The 18035-nt window shown below is 43.3% G+C and overlaps 1 protein-coding gene across 2 annotated transcripts in view; it reads left to right on the forward strand.

Annotated features, from left to right (window-relative positions):
- Positions 1–18035, forward strand: part of STAM (signal transducing adaptor molecule) — a 222722-nt gene that overhangs the window by 116970 nt on the left and 87717 nt on the right. For both annotated transcript variants that reach the window (XM_056519187.1, XM_056519183.1), the window contains exons 6-7: positions 13098–13211; positions 17313–17456. In XM_056519187.1, the coding sequence (XP_056375162.1) occupies positions 13098–13211; positions 17313–17456 (258 nt within the window). The remainder of the gene's footprint in view (positions 1–13097; positions 13212–17312; positions 17457–18035) is intronic.

The following is an 18035-nucleotide window of genomic DNA, read 5'->3' on the forward strand; positions in this document are numbered from 1 at the left end:
TTCCGACTTCTGGAGCGCTCGACCAGGGAAGACACAATTCTCGATTTGTTTTTCCAGTGTTTATTGTTACACACAGAAGAAACAGCGGTGGGTACAACAGACAACGCTTTTAAAGGGTATTCCCTTCTTCATGAGATCCATAAACACAGTATAGTACATACAGGGTAGATATATACAAAAAACTATTTGAATCTTGGCAGGAGATTGAGGTCATCGGGGGTTAACCATGACATCATCCCTCGGGGCCTCCCTTGGTGAGGAAGTTGTGTCTCTGTTGCAATCCATTAGTATGAATATAATACAGGTCAAATTGAGATGTTCTGCATAAATAGATTGGGCACTCTCCAACCACAGGGTCTTAACAAAGCCATAGAGTTAATTCGATAGCTCAAACGCTAATATCAACTTACTCCCAACAAATAGTTCAATCATCTCACTAACCTTCACCCCTTTTATATAAGTATTCCACCTTAGACAAACTCATAACTACTCTTTCTACAATACATCTCTCAATATGTTTTTATCCATTATTTATCCAATTACTCTGGATTAACTCAAAACCTTTATTATTCTGAACACATCAGTTTTTAAAAAATAATTCATTCATTCCAGTCATTTAATTTAATTTATACAGGAGCATCTCAACCACTACCATGCACTGCCATCTAGTGGCCACACATTTATTCACAACTCTATCCCATTCATAGTCTGTTGCTTTTTGGCTTGCATTACCTTATAAGTACATACCAATTGACACACTGACCTAGTTTTGTCCATCATACTTAAACATATAACCACAACTTTAATCGTTTCATTCATACCAGTCCATTTGTAACCACACAATTACTGTTACTGCCAATCTTAACAGTAAAAAAGTAACCTAGAGGGGATTCGAACCTACAACTGGCCGTCTTCCATATACATTCTAGCCAGGATCACTCCTGCTTAGCTTACCCAGTCCTTTAGTATAGTATTCCCATAGACTACAATGAGCCCATTGATTTGAATAGGAAAATGTTACCTGTGTTATATTCATACTAATGGATTGCAACAGAGACACAGCTTCCTCACCAAGGTAGGCCCCGAGTGATGATGTCATGGTTAACCCCCGATGACCTCAATCTCCCGCCAAGATTCAAATAGTTTTTTGTATATATCTACTCTGTATGTACTATACTGTGTTTATGGACCTGATGAAGAAAATACCCTTTGAAACGCGTCATCTGTTGTAACCACCGCTGTTTCTTCTGTGTGTAACAATAAACACTGGAAAAACAAATCCCTGGTCGAGTGCTCCAGAAGTCGGAATTTATCGGACAAACGCATCTCAGCTAGGAATCCCTCATCCGCATCTTCCTCACCTGTACCTGCACTGTTGCCTAACGGTACCGATGGAAAGCTGCCACCGGGAGTTAGGAATACTAAATCCACAAGCGATAAACAGTGTTGTGCCTGCCGCGCAACACTACCAGGTGAGCAAGTGCTTTATACCCACTCAGGGCCGGATTAACGTAGGGGCGGATGGAGCGGCAGCTCCAGGCCCCTGCGTTAAAATAGGCCCGGCAGCCTGACAACAATATTAACAGTAAAAGAGGGCTGGCCTTGCGATGTCCCAGGCCGGCCCACAGGCTCACCTAGGCCCTGGTGTTGACTTGATTGCAAAACCTGCGTGCCCCACGTGACGTCAGGGTAGCGTAGGGGGCCACCATCAGGGCAGTACAGGCAGTACTGCCGTCAGGGGCCCGGACCAGGTTCACTACATACAGGGGCCCGTGGCTGCCGGCTGTCACTTTCCACTTATCATGAGGCCTGTAACCCACTGTTTCTAAACCTTGGACAACGGCACTATAAGCGCCACTCTCTGTCTGCTTTTTATCTCCACTATTTGTGTAGAAAGGAAGGGGAGGCACGGGGACAGATCCTGAGATAAAATCTTATAAAATTTTGATGTATAGCCGTCAGAGACCGGTGATTTGCTCGAAGGCAAAGAAGAAAGCAATAGAGACAGTTCCTCCATCCTAAAACGGGATTCCAGGGCCTGAAGTGCTTGGGGAGAGAGTTTCGGCAATGCTGTCTTGCGCAGGTAGGCTAAGAGGTCCTCAGGAGTTCTCCCAGGGTCGGAGGGGGACAACCCATGAAGATCAGAATAGAAAACTAGGATTTCCAGGATTTGGGACGTAAGGTGAACCAGTTTCCCCCCAATGGACTTGATAGAGGGGACATGTAGTGAAGCCCGTTGATCCCGAAGGACCCTCACCAATAATCTACCTGCTTTATTCCCCCACTCATAGTGCACCCCGGAACAGATCTGATGATATCTATTATATTTTTTATCAATAAGTACCTGGACTTCCCTGCTCAATTTCAATACATCCCGAAGGACTGCCTCCGACAAGGACAATTTATGAAGAGTCTCCAAAGAGTACAATTGCTGGAGCAAAACTTGCAATTTGTGAGCTGCCACCCTCTTAATACGAGCACCACGTTTAACCCCTTAAGGACCAAGTGCTTTAATGTTTTTGCACTTTCGATTTTTCCTCCTTACTTTTTTAACCCCTTAAGGACCGGGGTTTTTTCCGTTTTTGCATTTTCGTTTTTTGCTCCTTGCCTTTAAAAAATCGTAACTCTTTCAATTTTGCGTCTAAAAATCCATATGATGGCTTATTTTTTGCGCCACCAATTCTATTTTGTAATGACGTCAGTCATTTTGCCCAAAAATCTACGGTGAAACGGAAAAAAAAATCATTGTGCGACAAAATTGGAAAAAAAAACGCAGTTTTGTAACTTTTGGGGGCTTTTGTTTCTAAGCAGTACATTTTTTGGCAAAAATGAAACCTTATCTTTATTCTGTAGGTCCATAAGATTAAAATGATACCCTACTTATATAGGTTTGATTTTGTTGTACTTTTGGAAAAAATCATAACTACATGCACGAAAATTTATACATTTAAAATTGTCCTCTTCTGACCCCTTTAACTTTTTATTTTTCTGCGTATGAGGGCTCATTTTTTTGTGCCGAGATCTGAAGTTTTAATCAGTACCATTTTTGTTTTGATCGGACTTTTTGATCGCTTTTTATTCCTTTTTTTATGGTATAAAAAGTGACCAAAAATACGCTATTTTGGACTGTGGAAATGTTTTGCGCGTACGCTATTGGCCGTGCAGTTTAATTAACAATATATTTTTATAGTTCGGACATTTACGCATATTTTCATTATGTTTAGAAATTTTTTATATGCAATTTGGGAAAAGGAGGATGGAAGGAAGGGGTTAATGTGTGTATTTTTAAACTTTTTTTTTTTTTACACATTTAGTCCCCTTAGGAGACTTTAAGGAGGAATCATTTGATTCCTCATACAGATCAATGGGATTGCATACAATCCCATTGATCAGTGTGCTCTGCGCTCGATTGATAAAGCCTTGCCCTGCCAAGCTGTATCATTCAGAGCACCGGAGCCGCCGCAGCAGGAGAGGTAAGCTCTCAGGCTACCTCAGCAGTGGATCTCCGCCCCCCTCCGCGATCCACACCACTGGACAACCAGGGATAGGATAAAGGCACCATTAGACGCCGCTGTCAGCTTTGACAGTGGCGATCTAAAGGGTTAATAGCCGCCCGCGACGATCGCCGCATGTCGGCTATTAACGCCTGCCCCCAGCTACAGGAATCATCTGGGGGCCGGTCGGTATGACACGGGCTCGAGTCGGTAGCCCGCGTCATACCCCGTTAACGGCCATTGGACGTGTATACACGTCCATGTTCCTTAATCCCTTAAGGATGCAGGGTTTTTCCGTTTTTGCATTTTAATTTTTTCCTCATCACTTTCTAAAAATCATAACGCTTTCAATTTTTCACATAAAATTCCATATGATGGCTTATTTCTTGCGCCACCAATTCTACTTTGCAGTGACATTAGTCATTTCACCCAAAAATCCACGGCGAAACGGAAAAAAAATTCATTGTGCGACAAAATTGAAGAAAAAATTTCATTTTGTAAATTTTGGGGGCTTCCGTTTCTACGCAGTTCATTTTACGGTACAAACAACACCTTATCTTCATTCTGTAGGTCCATACGGTTAAAATAATACCCTACTTATATAGGTTGGATATTGTCGTACTTCGGAAAAAAATCATAACGACATGCAGGAAAATTTATATGTTAAAAATTCTCATCTTCTAACCCCTATAACTTTTTTATTTTTCTGCATATGGGCCGGTATGAGGGCTCATTTTTCGCGCCGTGTTCTAAAGTTTTTATCGGTACCATTTTTATATTGATTGGACTTTTTGATCACTTTTTATTCATTTTTTCATTATATAAAAAGGGACCAAAAATACACTATTTTGGACTTTGGAATTTTTTTGCGCGCACCCCATTGACAGTGAGATTTAATTAACGATATATTTTATAGTTTGGACATTTCCACACGCTCCGATACCACATATGTTTATTTTTTATTTTTATTTACACAGTTTTCTTTTTTTTATGGGAAAAGGGGGGTGATTCAAACATTTATTAGGGAAGGGGTTAAATTACCTTTGTTAACTTTTTTTTCCACTTTTTTTTTTGCAGTGTTATAGCTCCCATAGGGACCTATAACACTGCATACACTGATCTTCTATGCTGATCCCTGCAAAGCCATAGCTTTGCACGGATCAGTGAGATAGGGGCTTTATTGCTCAAGCCTGTAGCTCAGGCTTGGAGCAATTAATCGACGATCGGACGCCGCGGAGACAGGTAAGGAGACCTCCGCCTGCGTCCCAGCTGATCGGAACATCGCGATTTGCAGCCGAGAGTGACCCGGTGTGATGAGGGGTCACGGCGTGACCCCGTTTTAAACACCGGGTCCGGGCGTAGGGCGTACAGGTACGCCCAACGTCCTTAAGGAGTTAAGAGGTTAATCAAAATACCGCGGAGCACGCATTTCAGTGCCTCCCACTGACACTGAGGAGAGGTGGGATCACTCGCGTGTTCCATGACAAAGTTGGAGATCATCTCTTTAACCCCTTAAGGACTCAGCCCATTTTGGCCTTAAGGACTCAGACAATTTAATTTTTACGTTTTCATTTTTTCGCCTTCTAAAAATCATAACTCTTTTATATTTTCATCCACAGACTAGTATGAGGGCTTGTTTTTTGCATGACCAGTTGTCCTTTGTAATGACATAACTCATTATATCATAAAATATATGGCGCAACCAAAAAACACTATTTTTGTGGGGAAATTAAAACGAAAAACGCAATTTTGCTAATTTTGGAAGGTTTCGTTTTCACGCCGTACAATTTATGGTAAAAATGACATGTGTTCTTTATTCTGAGGGTCAATACGATTAAAATGATACCCATTATTACATACTTTTATATTATTGTTGCGCTTAAAAAAAATCACAAACTTTTTAACCAAATTAGTACGTTTATAATCCCTTTATTTTGATGACCTCTAACTTTTTTATTTTTCCGTATAAGCGGCGGTATGGGGGCTCATTTTTTGCGCCATGATCTGTTCTGTTTTTTGATACCACATTTGCATATAAAAAACTTTTAATACATTTTTAATAATTTTTTTTTTTATAAAATGTATTGAAAAAGTAGGAATTTTGGACTTTTTTTTTTTCGTTCACGCCGTTCACCGTACGGGATCATTAACATTTTATTTTAATAGTTTGGACATTTACGCACGCGGCGATACCAAATATGTCTATAAAAACAAATTTTACGCTTTTTGGAGGTAAAATAGGAAAAAACGGACGTTTTACTTTTTTATTGGGGGAGGGGATTTTTCACTTTATTTTTACTTTTACTTTAACATTTTTTTACATTTCTTTTTACACTTGAATAGTCCCCATAGGGGACTATTCATAGCAATACCATGATTGCTAATACTGATCTGTTCTATGTATAGGACATAGAACAGATCAGTTTTATCGGTCATCTTCTGCTCTGGTCTGCTCGATCTTAGACCAGAGCAGGAGACGCCGGGAGCCGGACGGAGGAAGGAGAGGGGACCTCCGTGCGGCGTTATGAATGATCGGATCCCCGCTGCAGCGCTGCGGGCGATCCGATCATTCATTCAAATCGCGCACTGCCGCAGATGCCGGGATCTGTATTGATCCCGGCACCTGAGGGGTTAATGGCGGACGCCCGCGAGATCGCGGGCGTCGGCCATTGCCGGCCGGTCCCTGGCTGCGATCAGCAGCCGGGATCAGCCGCGCATGACACGGGCATCGCTCCGATGCCCGCGGTTATGCACAGGACGTAAATGTACGTCCTGGTGCGTTAAGTACCAACTCACCAGGACGTACATTTACGTCCTGCGTCCTTAAGGGGTTAAGGTCCGCCACACGCAGAGTATCAGAAAGGAGTGACTCATTAAGTCTCCAATCGAACTCCCTCCGAACACCTCTAGGGGGCGACAGCTCACATAAGACCAGGGCATGGTCTGAAAAGACCATAGAACCAATGGAGGTTGAAAGTATGCTAGGAAGAAGGCAGTGACTGACAAAAACATAATCTAACCTTGTATACTGTATACCTTGCGAACATGAGAGTAAAAGGTATAGTCATGTGTGTCCGGGTGGGTCAGTCTCCAGGGGTCAGACAGTTGTAGGGAAAAGAGAAGGCGCCTAATCCTGTTCAGTTGTAAGAAGGACAAAGCAGAAGCACCCGAGGAGCTATTTAAGGAAGGAAGCAAAGTCAAGTTAAAGTGTCCACACACCATTGGAAGTCCCTGGGAGAACACAGTCAGAGCGTCAATCACGTCTCTCAGAAAAGTCAGCTGACTGTGGTTAGGGGCATAGACGTTAGCAATAGTATACATCCCCCTTGTATAATACATTTAATAAACACATAGCGACCCTCCTCATCCTGCTTAGTATCTAGGACCTGGACCAGAAGGGATTTGTGAAAAAGGATGCCCACACCCTTCACCTTCTGGGACGGGCAGCTACTATGATACCAAACAGTATAATACCTGTTACGGAGCACTGAAGCCTGGTCTCAGACAAAATGCATCTCTTGTAGTCAGACTATTGAAGCCGCTGTTTATGTATAGAATAAAGGACCATTGCTCTCTTCTCGGAGATATTAAACATTCAGGGATGCAATTTTAAGTGAAGCCATGAGGCAGAATCTGCGCACAGCGTGGTGAAAGGCAAGACCACAGGAGAGAGCAAGAAGACCTCTTTAGGGGGGACGACACTGGTGAGAGGCCAGGAAACAGGGAGAAGAGAGGGGAAAGGTAAGAAGAGGAAAAGGAAGAGGGGAAGAAAAACATACAAAAGAAAGGAGAAGGAAAAAAAACAACACTTAAGCTCCTTTCACACTATATTGCTCCGTTTTAAAGACCAGATACAATGTCCCGGTAAGAAAACCCTTAAAAATGGCCATTAAACTACCGCTACAGAATCCCATTCAAGTCTATGGGATTTTTTGATTATCCTTTATCACCTGTTATAGCCCATTATGAATAATGGACGTTATTTGTGATGGGAGAAAAAAAACGTTACGTGCACAAATTTTTCTCCCATCACAAATAACGTCCGTCATTCATAATGGGCTATAACAGGTGATAAAGGATAATCAAAAAATCCCATAGACTTGAATGGGATTTAGTAACGGCTGTTTTTAAGGGTTTTCTTAACGGGATATTGTAACAGGTCTTTAAAGGGGTACTCCGGTGAAAACCTTTTTTCTTTTAAATCAACTGGTGGCAGAAAGGTAAACATATTTGTAAATGACTTCTATTAAAAAATCTTAATCCTTCCAGTACTTATTAGCTGCTGAATGCTACAGAGGAAATTCCTTTCTTTTTGGAACACTGATGACATTGTGAGCACAGTGCTCTCTGCTGACATCTCTGTCCATTTTAGTAACCATGCATAGCAGATGTATGCTAAGGGCAGCATGGTGGCTTGGTGGTTAGCACTGCTGCCTTGCAGTGCTGGGGAATTGGGTTCAAATCCCACTAAGGACAACAATAAATAAAGCGTTATTATAATAACGTCAGCAGAGAGAACTGTGCTAGTGATGTCATCAGAGAGCATTCCAAAAAGAATTACCTCTGTAGTATTCAGCAGCTAATAAGTACAGGAAGGATTAAGATTTTTTAATAGAAATAATTTACAAATATGTTTAACTTTCTGCCACCAGTTGATTTACAAGAAAAAAGTTTTTTCACCGGAGTACCCCTTTAAAATGGAGCAACATGTAGTGTGAAAGGAGCCTAAGAAAAAGAAAAGCCAGAAGGGGGGGGGGGGGGTGTTGGGACGAGAGAACACGAAAAAATAAAACAGCAGAAGCAAGAACCACTTTGCTAAAAAACTAAGCCAATTAACACTAGGCTAAAAAATGGGCAGGAGAAAATTCCTACCTATATCCGATTGGGGGCAGAAAAAGAAAGAGGTGAGAAGAGCACCACAATACTATGAAGAAGAACAGTACGGCAAGAGTGGCGGCAAATACTCCGCCCCCAGAAGACAAGGGGAAGCTAAGGACAGAAAGAAAAGAAAGCACCATGGGAAAAGGGAAAAAAGAGGGAACAAGAAGTGGGTAGCAAGGTATTAGAAGAAAGGGGCGAGAGATAGGGACACCGGAGACAAATGCAGTGTACAAGAGAAAAGGGGAAAATGAAAAAAATAAAAAGAGTTAGGGGTGGGAAATCCACCCCAACAAGGCACTGCAGGCCCAAAGGTTATAAACTAAGGGTGAAGGACCCTAATTGAGGGCCAAAACAACCTTCCCAGCACACCAACCCCCAGGGACCACAAGAACTCAATAACAGGGGGAGGAAGGATGCCCCCTTTTCGAAAGTGGACCATTCAAGGGGGCACATTGCAGGGGCAGCTTACATCACCCGACTCAACATAGAGGGCCGCGGTAGGACTGAGAGTCATCAATGTTCCACAGAGCCCTGAGGGTAGTCACTGGAAATGAGAAATGCTGCACCATCGGCATCAGGAGCCCTGGGGCCGAGGAGAAGGATGATGCTGAGGAGTCTGTCTGTTGGGCCGCGGGCATCTGAAGGGAGGAAAATGGATCCGCCAACAGTTCTTCCCAGCCGGGAAGAGGAATCGGGTCTAGGCCAAAGGTCTGCAGGAAACGGGGAAGATCTTCCAAGGAACGTAGTGAGGCCGAGGTCCCTTAATGATGGGCATGGAGCGCAAATGGAAATCCCCAGCGCTATATGATCTGGCGAGACTGGAGAACAGCAAGAAGCGGCTTCAGTGACGCCCTGACGCAGAGAATGTGCCTGGACAAGTCAGGAAACAGTGCAGCTTGGCTCCATCAAAGTCAATTTCCCAGAAAAGGTGAGCTTTTTTCATAAATTCCGCATTCAGGGAGTAATAGTGAATGCGGCAAATCACGTCCCTAGGTCTCACAGGGTCGGAGCTGGTGGGTCGTAGAGCCCTGCGAGCTCCTTCCATTTCTATGAAAGATTAAGCTGCCCTGCCCAGGATGGAGTTGAAGATATCAGTAAGTGTAGTTAGGAGGTCCTCTGTACGGGTGGCCTCAGAAAGACCCCTAAAATACAGATGTTGTTCCTGCGGTTACTATTTTCTTGGTCATCCATATGAGAATGCAGGAGTTGTTGATGAGAGGCGTGCAGCACCACCGTGGAGCGAAGATCATCCATCGATTTCTGCACGAGAGAACAGAAGGATTCAAGAGAACACACCTTGGATGACAGGGTCTCAACTTACAATTGCACCACTTGAATATCTTGGGCCAAGCTGAATGGAGGTCCTCAGTAACTGCGACAAATCTTGTTCCATAGGGAGAAAAGACCGCAATGCTTGTAGCTCTGGGTGAGATTGCCGAATTTAAGCAGCATCAGCACGAGCTAGAAGAGAGCTTGGAGGATTGTGTTGGAAGTCCAGAGAGGGTCCAAGGTGACAGGGAGGCTGCTGGAGCGAGGATGCCAAATCCCAGGCCGTCAGAGCTTGGGTGCCCGGTGCAGGCAGAGTCAGGTGCTAGGGACTATTTGCTGAAGAGCCCCAGGAGGGGTCAGGTGAGTGCGGGGGGGGAGAGTCACACAAGGGGCTGGTGACTAAGGGCCCGCAGAGGGGAGGATGGAGCCTCTAGGGAAGGGTATAATAGAGGTGAGCCAGGTGCCTGAGGTTGGGTCATAGTGGCAGAGACAAGTCCTGTGCTGTCAGTTGTAGGATTGGGGGCAGGGGGCTCAGCTGCCCACGGTGTCCCTGGTGAGGAGCCTGGAGGGGAAGGAACCCCACAATATGGCTGTGGCTGGAAAGAGGCTGTGAGAACCCCCACCGGAGGTCTAAGGGCTGGGGATAAAGTTGCTGCAGTGCTCACACACTCCCTCTTCCTCTGGGAAATCTAACCGGGAGACCGGAGGGGGACAGTCCCGCAGGCTCACCTCCTTGCAGCGTCCTCTGTGTCGCGTTGCCAGATTGCAGGCATGGAGTCTTCAACTGGCTCCCCGCGTGCTTCATTGTGGGGGGCGGAGTCACAGGCTGTGAGGAAGGAGCTGAGGAAGATGGCACTGGCCTGGGGGAGCCAGGTTCCGATGGTTCCTACACCCTTGCAAGAAGCACAAAGAAATTAGAGATGGGAACTCTGGGTGCCTGGGAGAAAGAATAGCGCTTGGTGCCCTTTTTGGAACGGCAAGCGGCCATGGTGACGGTGGGAAAGGTCTTGGTCGGCCATCTGGTGGCGGAGCTCTCTAAAGGTGCGATTATTCAGCGCGCATGGTAAGCCACGCCCTCAGGATTAAGATTTTTAAATAGAAGTAATTTACAAGTCTGTTTAACTTTCTGGCTCCAGTTGATTTAAAAAAATGTTTTCCAGGGGAGTACCACTTTAACGCCTTAACCCCATAAGGACTCAGGGTTTTTCCGTTTTTGCACTTTCGTTTTTTCCTCCTTACCTTTTAAAAATCATAACCCTTTCAATTTTCCACCGAAAAATCCATATTAAGGCTTATTTTTTGCGTCGCCAATTCTACTTTGCAGTGACATTAGTCATTTTACCCAAAAATGCATGGCGAAACGGAAAAAAAAATCATTGTGCGACAAAATCGAAAAAAAACACGCCATTTTGTAACTTTTGGGGGCTTCCGTTTCTACGCAGTGCATATTTCGGTAAAAATGACACCTTATCATTATTCTGTAGGTCCATACGGTTAAAATGATCCCCTACTTATATAGGTTTGATTTTGTCGGACTTCTGGAAAAAATCATAACTACATGCAGGAAAATGTATACGTTTAAAAATGTCATCTTCTGACCCCTATAACTTTTTTATTTTTCCATGTACAGGGCGGTATGAGGGCTCATTTTTTGTGCCGTGATATGAAGTTTTTATCGGTATGATTTTTGTTTTGTTCGGACTTTTTGATCACTTTTTATTCATTTTTTTAATGGTATAAAAAGTGACCAAAAAACGCTTTTTTGGACTTTGGAATTTTTTTGTGCGTACGCCATTGACCGTGCGGTTTAATTAATGATATATTTTGATAGTTCGGACATTTACGCACGCGGCGATACCACATATGTTTATTTATTTTATTTTTTTACACTGTTTTATTTTTTTTATGGGAAAAGGGGGGTGATTCAAACTTTTATTAGGGAAGGGGTTAAATGACCTTTGTTAACCCTTTTTTTATTTTTTTATTTTTTTGCAGTGTTATAGGTCCCATAGGGACCTATAACACTGCACACACTGATCTCCTATGCTGATCACTGGCGTGTATTAACACGCCTGTGATCAGCATTATCGGCGCTTGACTGCTCCTGCCTGGATCTCAGGCACGGAGCAGTCATTCATCGATCGGACACCGAGGAGGCAGGTAAGGGCCCTCCCGGTGTCCGGTCAGCTGTTCGGGACGCCGCGATTTCACCGCGGTGGTCCCGAACAGCCCGACTGAGCAGCCGGGTCACTTTCAGTTTCACTTTAGAAGCGGCGGTCAGCTTTGACCGCCGCTTCTAAAGGGTTAATACCGCACATCGCCGCGATCGGCGATGTGTGGTATTAGCCGCGGGTCCCGGCCGTTGATGAGCGCCGGGACTGACGCGATATGATGCAGGATCGCGGCGCGATCCCGCTTCATATCGCGGGAGTCGGTGCAGGATGTAAATATACGTCCTGCGTCGTTAAGGGGTTAAGGATTCAGGGCGTACCTGTACGTCCTGCGCCTGCTCCCGCGATGTAACGTGGGGTCACACGGTGACCCCGCGTCAAATCGGGTCAGTCCCAGCGGTTAATGAAAGCAGGAACCTGTGGATAATAGCGCGCGTCACCAATTGCGGTGACATGTGCTATTAACCCTTTAGACGCGGCGATCAAAGTTGATCACCACGTCTAAAGTTAAAAAATATGCTTCCTGGCAGCTCAATCGGGCTGACCGGGACCACAGTGCCCTGTGATCAAGCAACACGCGAAATGTGTTAGGGCGGTATCTTCACTAGTGTTGAGCGTGAATATTCACAATTCGAATATTTATGGCGAATTTCGCATTGATCTCATCCCTCCCTGCTTCCAGCTTGTGGTCTAAAGAAGGTTTCTATACTATTTACTGTATTAGACTGGAGAGCGAATATCCTCATATTTGAATGTCGTCACTCATTCTTTCATAACAGCACCATACCTGTCAATGGGTTGTGTCTTGTATTGAAGCTCAACTTCAATGACGTAAAAGCTGCGGAACTGTTTGGAGAAGTATAGCAAAGTCTTTTGAAAAAAGCAGCCATGTTTCTCTAAACAAGGGCTATCCTTTTAACAGCTTTGACAGAGAATGTATGTTTTCTAGAGCATAAAGGGGTATTCCAGGATTTTTTTTTATTTGACTATGCTACAGGGGCTGTAAAGTTAATGTAGTTCATAATATAGTGTCTGTACCTGTCTCTGATGGTTGGTCTCGTATTCTTATGTGATCTTATGTGTAGTAAAAAAGAAAACTTCAACAGGAAATATCACATAAAGATAACCACAGCTTTATGATAATCTCACAACATTTAACCTAAAGACAAGCGCAGATCTTTCCTAAGCATGCCCATTACTGTCTGCCCGGTATGTACTAAAATCACCTTATGGTGGAGAACCCCTTAAACCAGTGTAATCCATAATGTTATTCATCTTGTAGGATTGATGAATGGTCTCACCACAAGTTTATGGATTGGACTCAATAGTCTGGACTTTAATACTGGCTGGAGATGGGATGGCGGAGATCCCTATAGATATCTTAACTGGCTTCCAGGTAAATATGGATCTTGATCTTTGGATGGTAATTTACACGGGACCATTTATCAAACTTATACATTTCTCAACATTGAAATCCCAACAGTAAGAAGGGAAAGGTGTAAAGTAATGTAAATTGAGGAAGTTTCAGGTGTCACTAAGATCTACAAATAATCAAATGTTCAACTCCAATCTGTGACATGCGGAAGGACTGGAGTATAAAAGTCAGATCGAAAGCAATTTTGTTTTAGTTACATGATCACGTCCGAATAGTATGGTTGTGCGATGCCTTCTATTTGTCATATCTCAGTTGAGGGGGATAAAATCCTTCAACTGAGAGATTTTGGTTTATCACTCCAGCAGTTTACTACACAGGCCGAGATTTAAGCACTCTTCAATGTTGCGTGACCAATGAGAAACTGGAATGGCAACAAGAGGTGCACAGAGGTGAGTCTCTGCATGGACAGAATATTTGAATTAAAGGAAAACTGTCATCTTTCTTCCCCCGCACTAACCAGCGGTACTGGCTGATAGTGTGGGGGACGCTGATCAATTTGATCCTTACCATGCCCGGATCCGCAGCGCCGTTCGGCTGTAATCTTCTATTTTCGGTATATTCAAATGAGGTGTTAACTGGCACTCTGACGTCAGTGCCAGGCCGCAGCGCCGCCCAGCTCATCAATATTCTTCCCCTCTCTCTTTATTACAGAGTGAGGAGAAGAGAGAGAGGCGGAGGGAGGGGAGGAATATTGATGAGCTGGGCGGTGCTGAAGTCAGAGTGCAAGTTAGCCCGGCCGGAGCCAGTTAACACCTCATTTGAATATACCAAAAATAGAAGATTACGGCCGAACGGCGCAGCGGATCAAGGCACGGTAAGGATCAAACTGATCAGCGTCCCCCGCACTACCAGCCAGTACCGCACGTTAATGCGGGGGGAGAAAGCTGACAGTTTTCCTTTAAAGTATGTCACATAGTAATGCATTCTGTGCTGTGAGTGACATACCAAGCCTAGGATGTCGAACAGTGTCTACACAAACCATTAGAAAGTGCTTGCAGGACATTGGACTACAAGAAAGACGTTCAGCTACAAGTGTTTCCTCGACCTCATACCACCTATCTCAAAGGCTATCATGGTACACAGCAAGATGGCAATGGATGGAAGTTGGAATAAAGGTCTATCCTCTTCAGCGTTGAGACACACTTTTGTCTCAACACAATAATAACCAAAGATTAGTTTGTAGAACACATGGCCAATGCCATAAAGAGGCCATTTATGAGGGACCGTCACACCTGTCCCACTCCCAGGATTATGGTGTAGGGTGATATAATGTACAGTAGCCGGACCCTTTTAGTCTTCATTTCAGGTACAATAACGGTGGTAACAGTGGTATCAGGGAAGTGCCCCAGGTGCCGTTGTTTAACACCAGGCCACATGTCGCTTGTGCTACTGTGAGCAGCCTATGTGGCCTTTATCTGCTACCATGGCTTGAAATGTCTTCAGTCGAGCACATCCGGGACAATTGCAAAAGAAGCTGCCAGAAGTGTATATTAATAATTTGCGCGCCCAAGTGGATTGAGCATGGTAGAACATTTCTTAGACTTAGTAACCTCAGTAACAGCATGCCAAGGCATGTCATTGTGTGTGCTAAAAAAAAAATTAAGAAGATTTGAATATTTTGTTTCCATTTTTTATTATTTGCATATCATAACATGTCTATTTATCCTGTGGCTCCAAACTCCTTGACTTTTGCTTCTTAATGTTACAATATCAATGCTGATGAGGTATATTAAAAAGTAATTTAACTGAATGCTAAGACTTATAAAAACTATATAATGGAATCATATAATATCAGAAGAGGTAACTTCATGAAGATAAATAAAGTTATGGGAGGTGCTAAAAACGTAACATTTATATATTTACTCATAAAAAATAATGTTTTACTCAATAATGTTGTGGAGTGGATCAGGTTAGGTTGGTGTATACAGTGCAACACCAATCCAACACCATATAGGAAGCTACTGTTAAATGAACATCAATTACAAGCCTCCAATGTCCTATCAGGAGGCTAACCTTAAATCAATCTGTCTTCCAATGCGTTTCTAGTGCCCAGATGGTGGTGGTGCCGTCCTCAGGGGAGTAATAGAAGGGTACAAGGTCTGTATGGGGGACACCTGGAGGTAATCTCTACAAAGCCTACAGGGTCCCAGTACAGCAAAGCTCCACCACATAGTTACATATCATCATAAGACATAGTTAGGTTAGGTCAAGCGGTCCATGCTTTCCCGTGGAGTCATATGGTACCTGTAAATAAAAAAATGGACACATATCACGATTTACAGCACTGACCAGGCTGATGAATCACACGTATACCGGAGCATTCTCTCCGTACTCACATGTCTCAATGTCTGGGTACCTAGGAAAGAATTAGAAACATTCCCTAACAACAGAAACATTCCCTAAGTATAATATTGCCGGTGGTTACTGACTCCTGTAAGGGAAAAGACCAAAGTTCCTCACTTACAGTTACGCTGATCTGCTCACAGTATGACCGATGGCGCGCTGCTGCAGTGGCAGAGATGTCGGCTTACTCAGCCTGGCACACGCGCTACAGGAGCGAGGCGGCGTCTGACGTCATATCCCCTCGACAGCCGCGCGTCATCGCAGAAAGCTCCCGTAACCCCGCCCAAGTACGGAGCTCAATCAATCGCCTAGCTAGCGCGATACTGCGGGACTGTAGCGCTGGCTGTCACAGGGGATGACAGTGTATTCAATTGTTCACTCTTAGGCTGCATTCACACCACGTTTTTGCAATACAGTTCCCGTATACATTTTCTATGTGAAAACCGTACGGAACCGTATTGGAAAACGTATGCATTGACTCTCCATTGAAGACCGTATGCCAAAAGATGCATCAGGTTGTGTCTGTTTTGCATCCTGTATGGTTTTGTCGTTTTTTTTTCCTGTACCAAAACCGTAGTCTACCATGGTTTTAGGTCCGTTGAAAAACTGTATTAAACCGTATTCGTTTTTTTTTTTAACATGGGAGTCAATGGGAACCGTACAGAACTGTGTGTGCATACAGTTCCATCCGGTTTTGACCCCAAGTTACCCCCATGGTACTGGTCAGCCACCGGTGTACTCCTCTTATTCCGAATATCACCCAGATGTTCAAGGACTCGTTTGCCTGATCGCTTTACCCACGTACAAACAGGGGGCAGAGGCATCTGGCTACATAAATTACCCCTTTTGACAAACAATTGATGAAGTTCCTAATAATCATATCCATGATCGGGCGCCCCTTCAGTGGGCTGGTTCCTTTTTTGACATGTAATATATATGTCAATACACAGCACCTTAACCTTAATATAGCACCTTATACATATACTGCTTGTAGACTTGTTGTACCCTATTATACTCTTTCTATGAAGATTGGTGCTTGTGTTCATATACTTTATTACTATTTTATATACTATACCCCTTGATTACCATCGTGGTAGCAGGGTACCTGGTGTTGCCGCATTTTTTGATGTATTGTTTCCTTCTATATGTGTGGTTGTGTTTGGTTTTAATGTATATCAATAAAAATCAAGATTTTACATTGGTATTAATGACTCCTTTGGCTTTTGCTTGTTGAATTATGTCCGCAAAACTATTGAGTACATTTTTTTTATAGTAAATAGAGTATTATATTTAGAGTAAATAAATAAATGTTAAGTTTTGAGCACTTCCCATAATTTTATTTATCTTCATGAAGTTACCTCTTTTATGTGTGCTGGGAGCAACCACTAAGTGGGGCCGGGTGCTAAACCAGAACACAATCTAGCACAACGCCATTTTTAACCATACAATATCCCATTATCAGATACATGGACATGTCACTGAGGGGTTAACATTCGTGGGCATTGGTGTAATCCTCTAGTCATGATATGATGAAGCTTGAATATGAACTAATCAAAAGTTTTTATTTGAAAAAATAACCATATATACGCACATACACACAATATAATATATAAAAATGTTGCACTGGCAATTTCATCTCATATGCCGTCTATAAGGAAAATCTGTAACTATAAGACAGGATTGACTTCTTTTAATGACTAAATTTATTGTTTACTGTAGGAAATCCATCAGATGAACCCGGTGTGAACTGTGTAGTGGTAAATCCTGGAAAAAACACAAAGTGGGAAAGCAAGGAATGCAAACAAAAACTGGGCTATATCTGTAAGAAAGGCAACAGCAAGTCCTCAGAGGTCCCCTCTCCAGGTAGGAAACAATGACTTACCTATAGTGGAAGCTTGGAATAGCATGAAAATACAGCTGAAAATACAGAGAAGAAGTTTAAGAATGCATGGGATAGGCCAAATGCTTCTCGTCTGCTGACACATTAAATGTTTCTATGCCCCCCCCCACACACAAAAAAGTGATGTCACACAGTCATATAAATACATTTCAATTACGTGACTTATAATTGATGTCTTTTCTTATTGGCATTGTCCTCTTACCTTTTGTCTAGTGCACACAGACATGACACCAGTTGGTAAGTAGCCAGCAATGTAGGAAGCCAGTTAGGTAGGTAAATAGGTAGTCAGGGTAGATAGCTATCTCAGTAGGTAAGGAAGTAGCCAAGTAGCTAGGTATTTAAGTAAGTGGGTAGGTAGCCAGGTAGGTAAGTAGGTTCGTAGGTAACCAAGTAGCTAGGTATTTAACTAGGTTGGTAGCTAGGTATGTATTCAGGAAGGTATGCTAGGAAGGTAAGTAGGTAGATAGTTAGCGTGGTAGTTATGTAAATAGGTAACCAGGTAGCTAGGTAGATAGCCAATTAGTTAGTTAGGTAGCTAGTTG

This window comes from Hyla sarda, chromosome 5 (genome assembly GCF_029499605.1).
Source record: "Hyla sarda isolate aHylSar1 chromosome 5, aHylSar1.hap1, whole genome shotgun sequence".
Taxonomy (NCBI): domain Eukaryota; kingdom Metazoa; phylum Chordata; class Amphibia; order Anura; family Hylidae; genus Hyla; species Hyla sarda.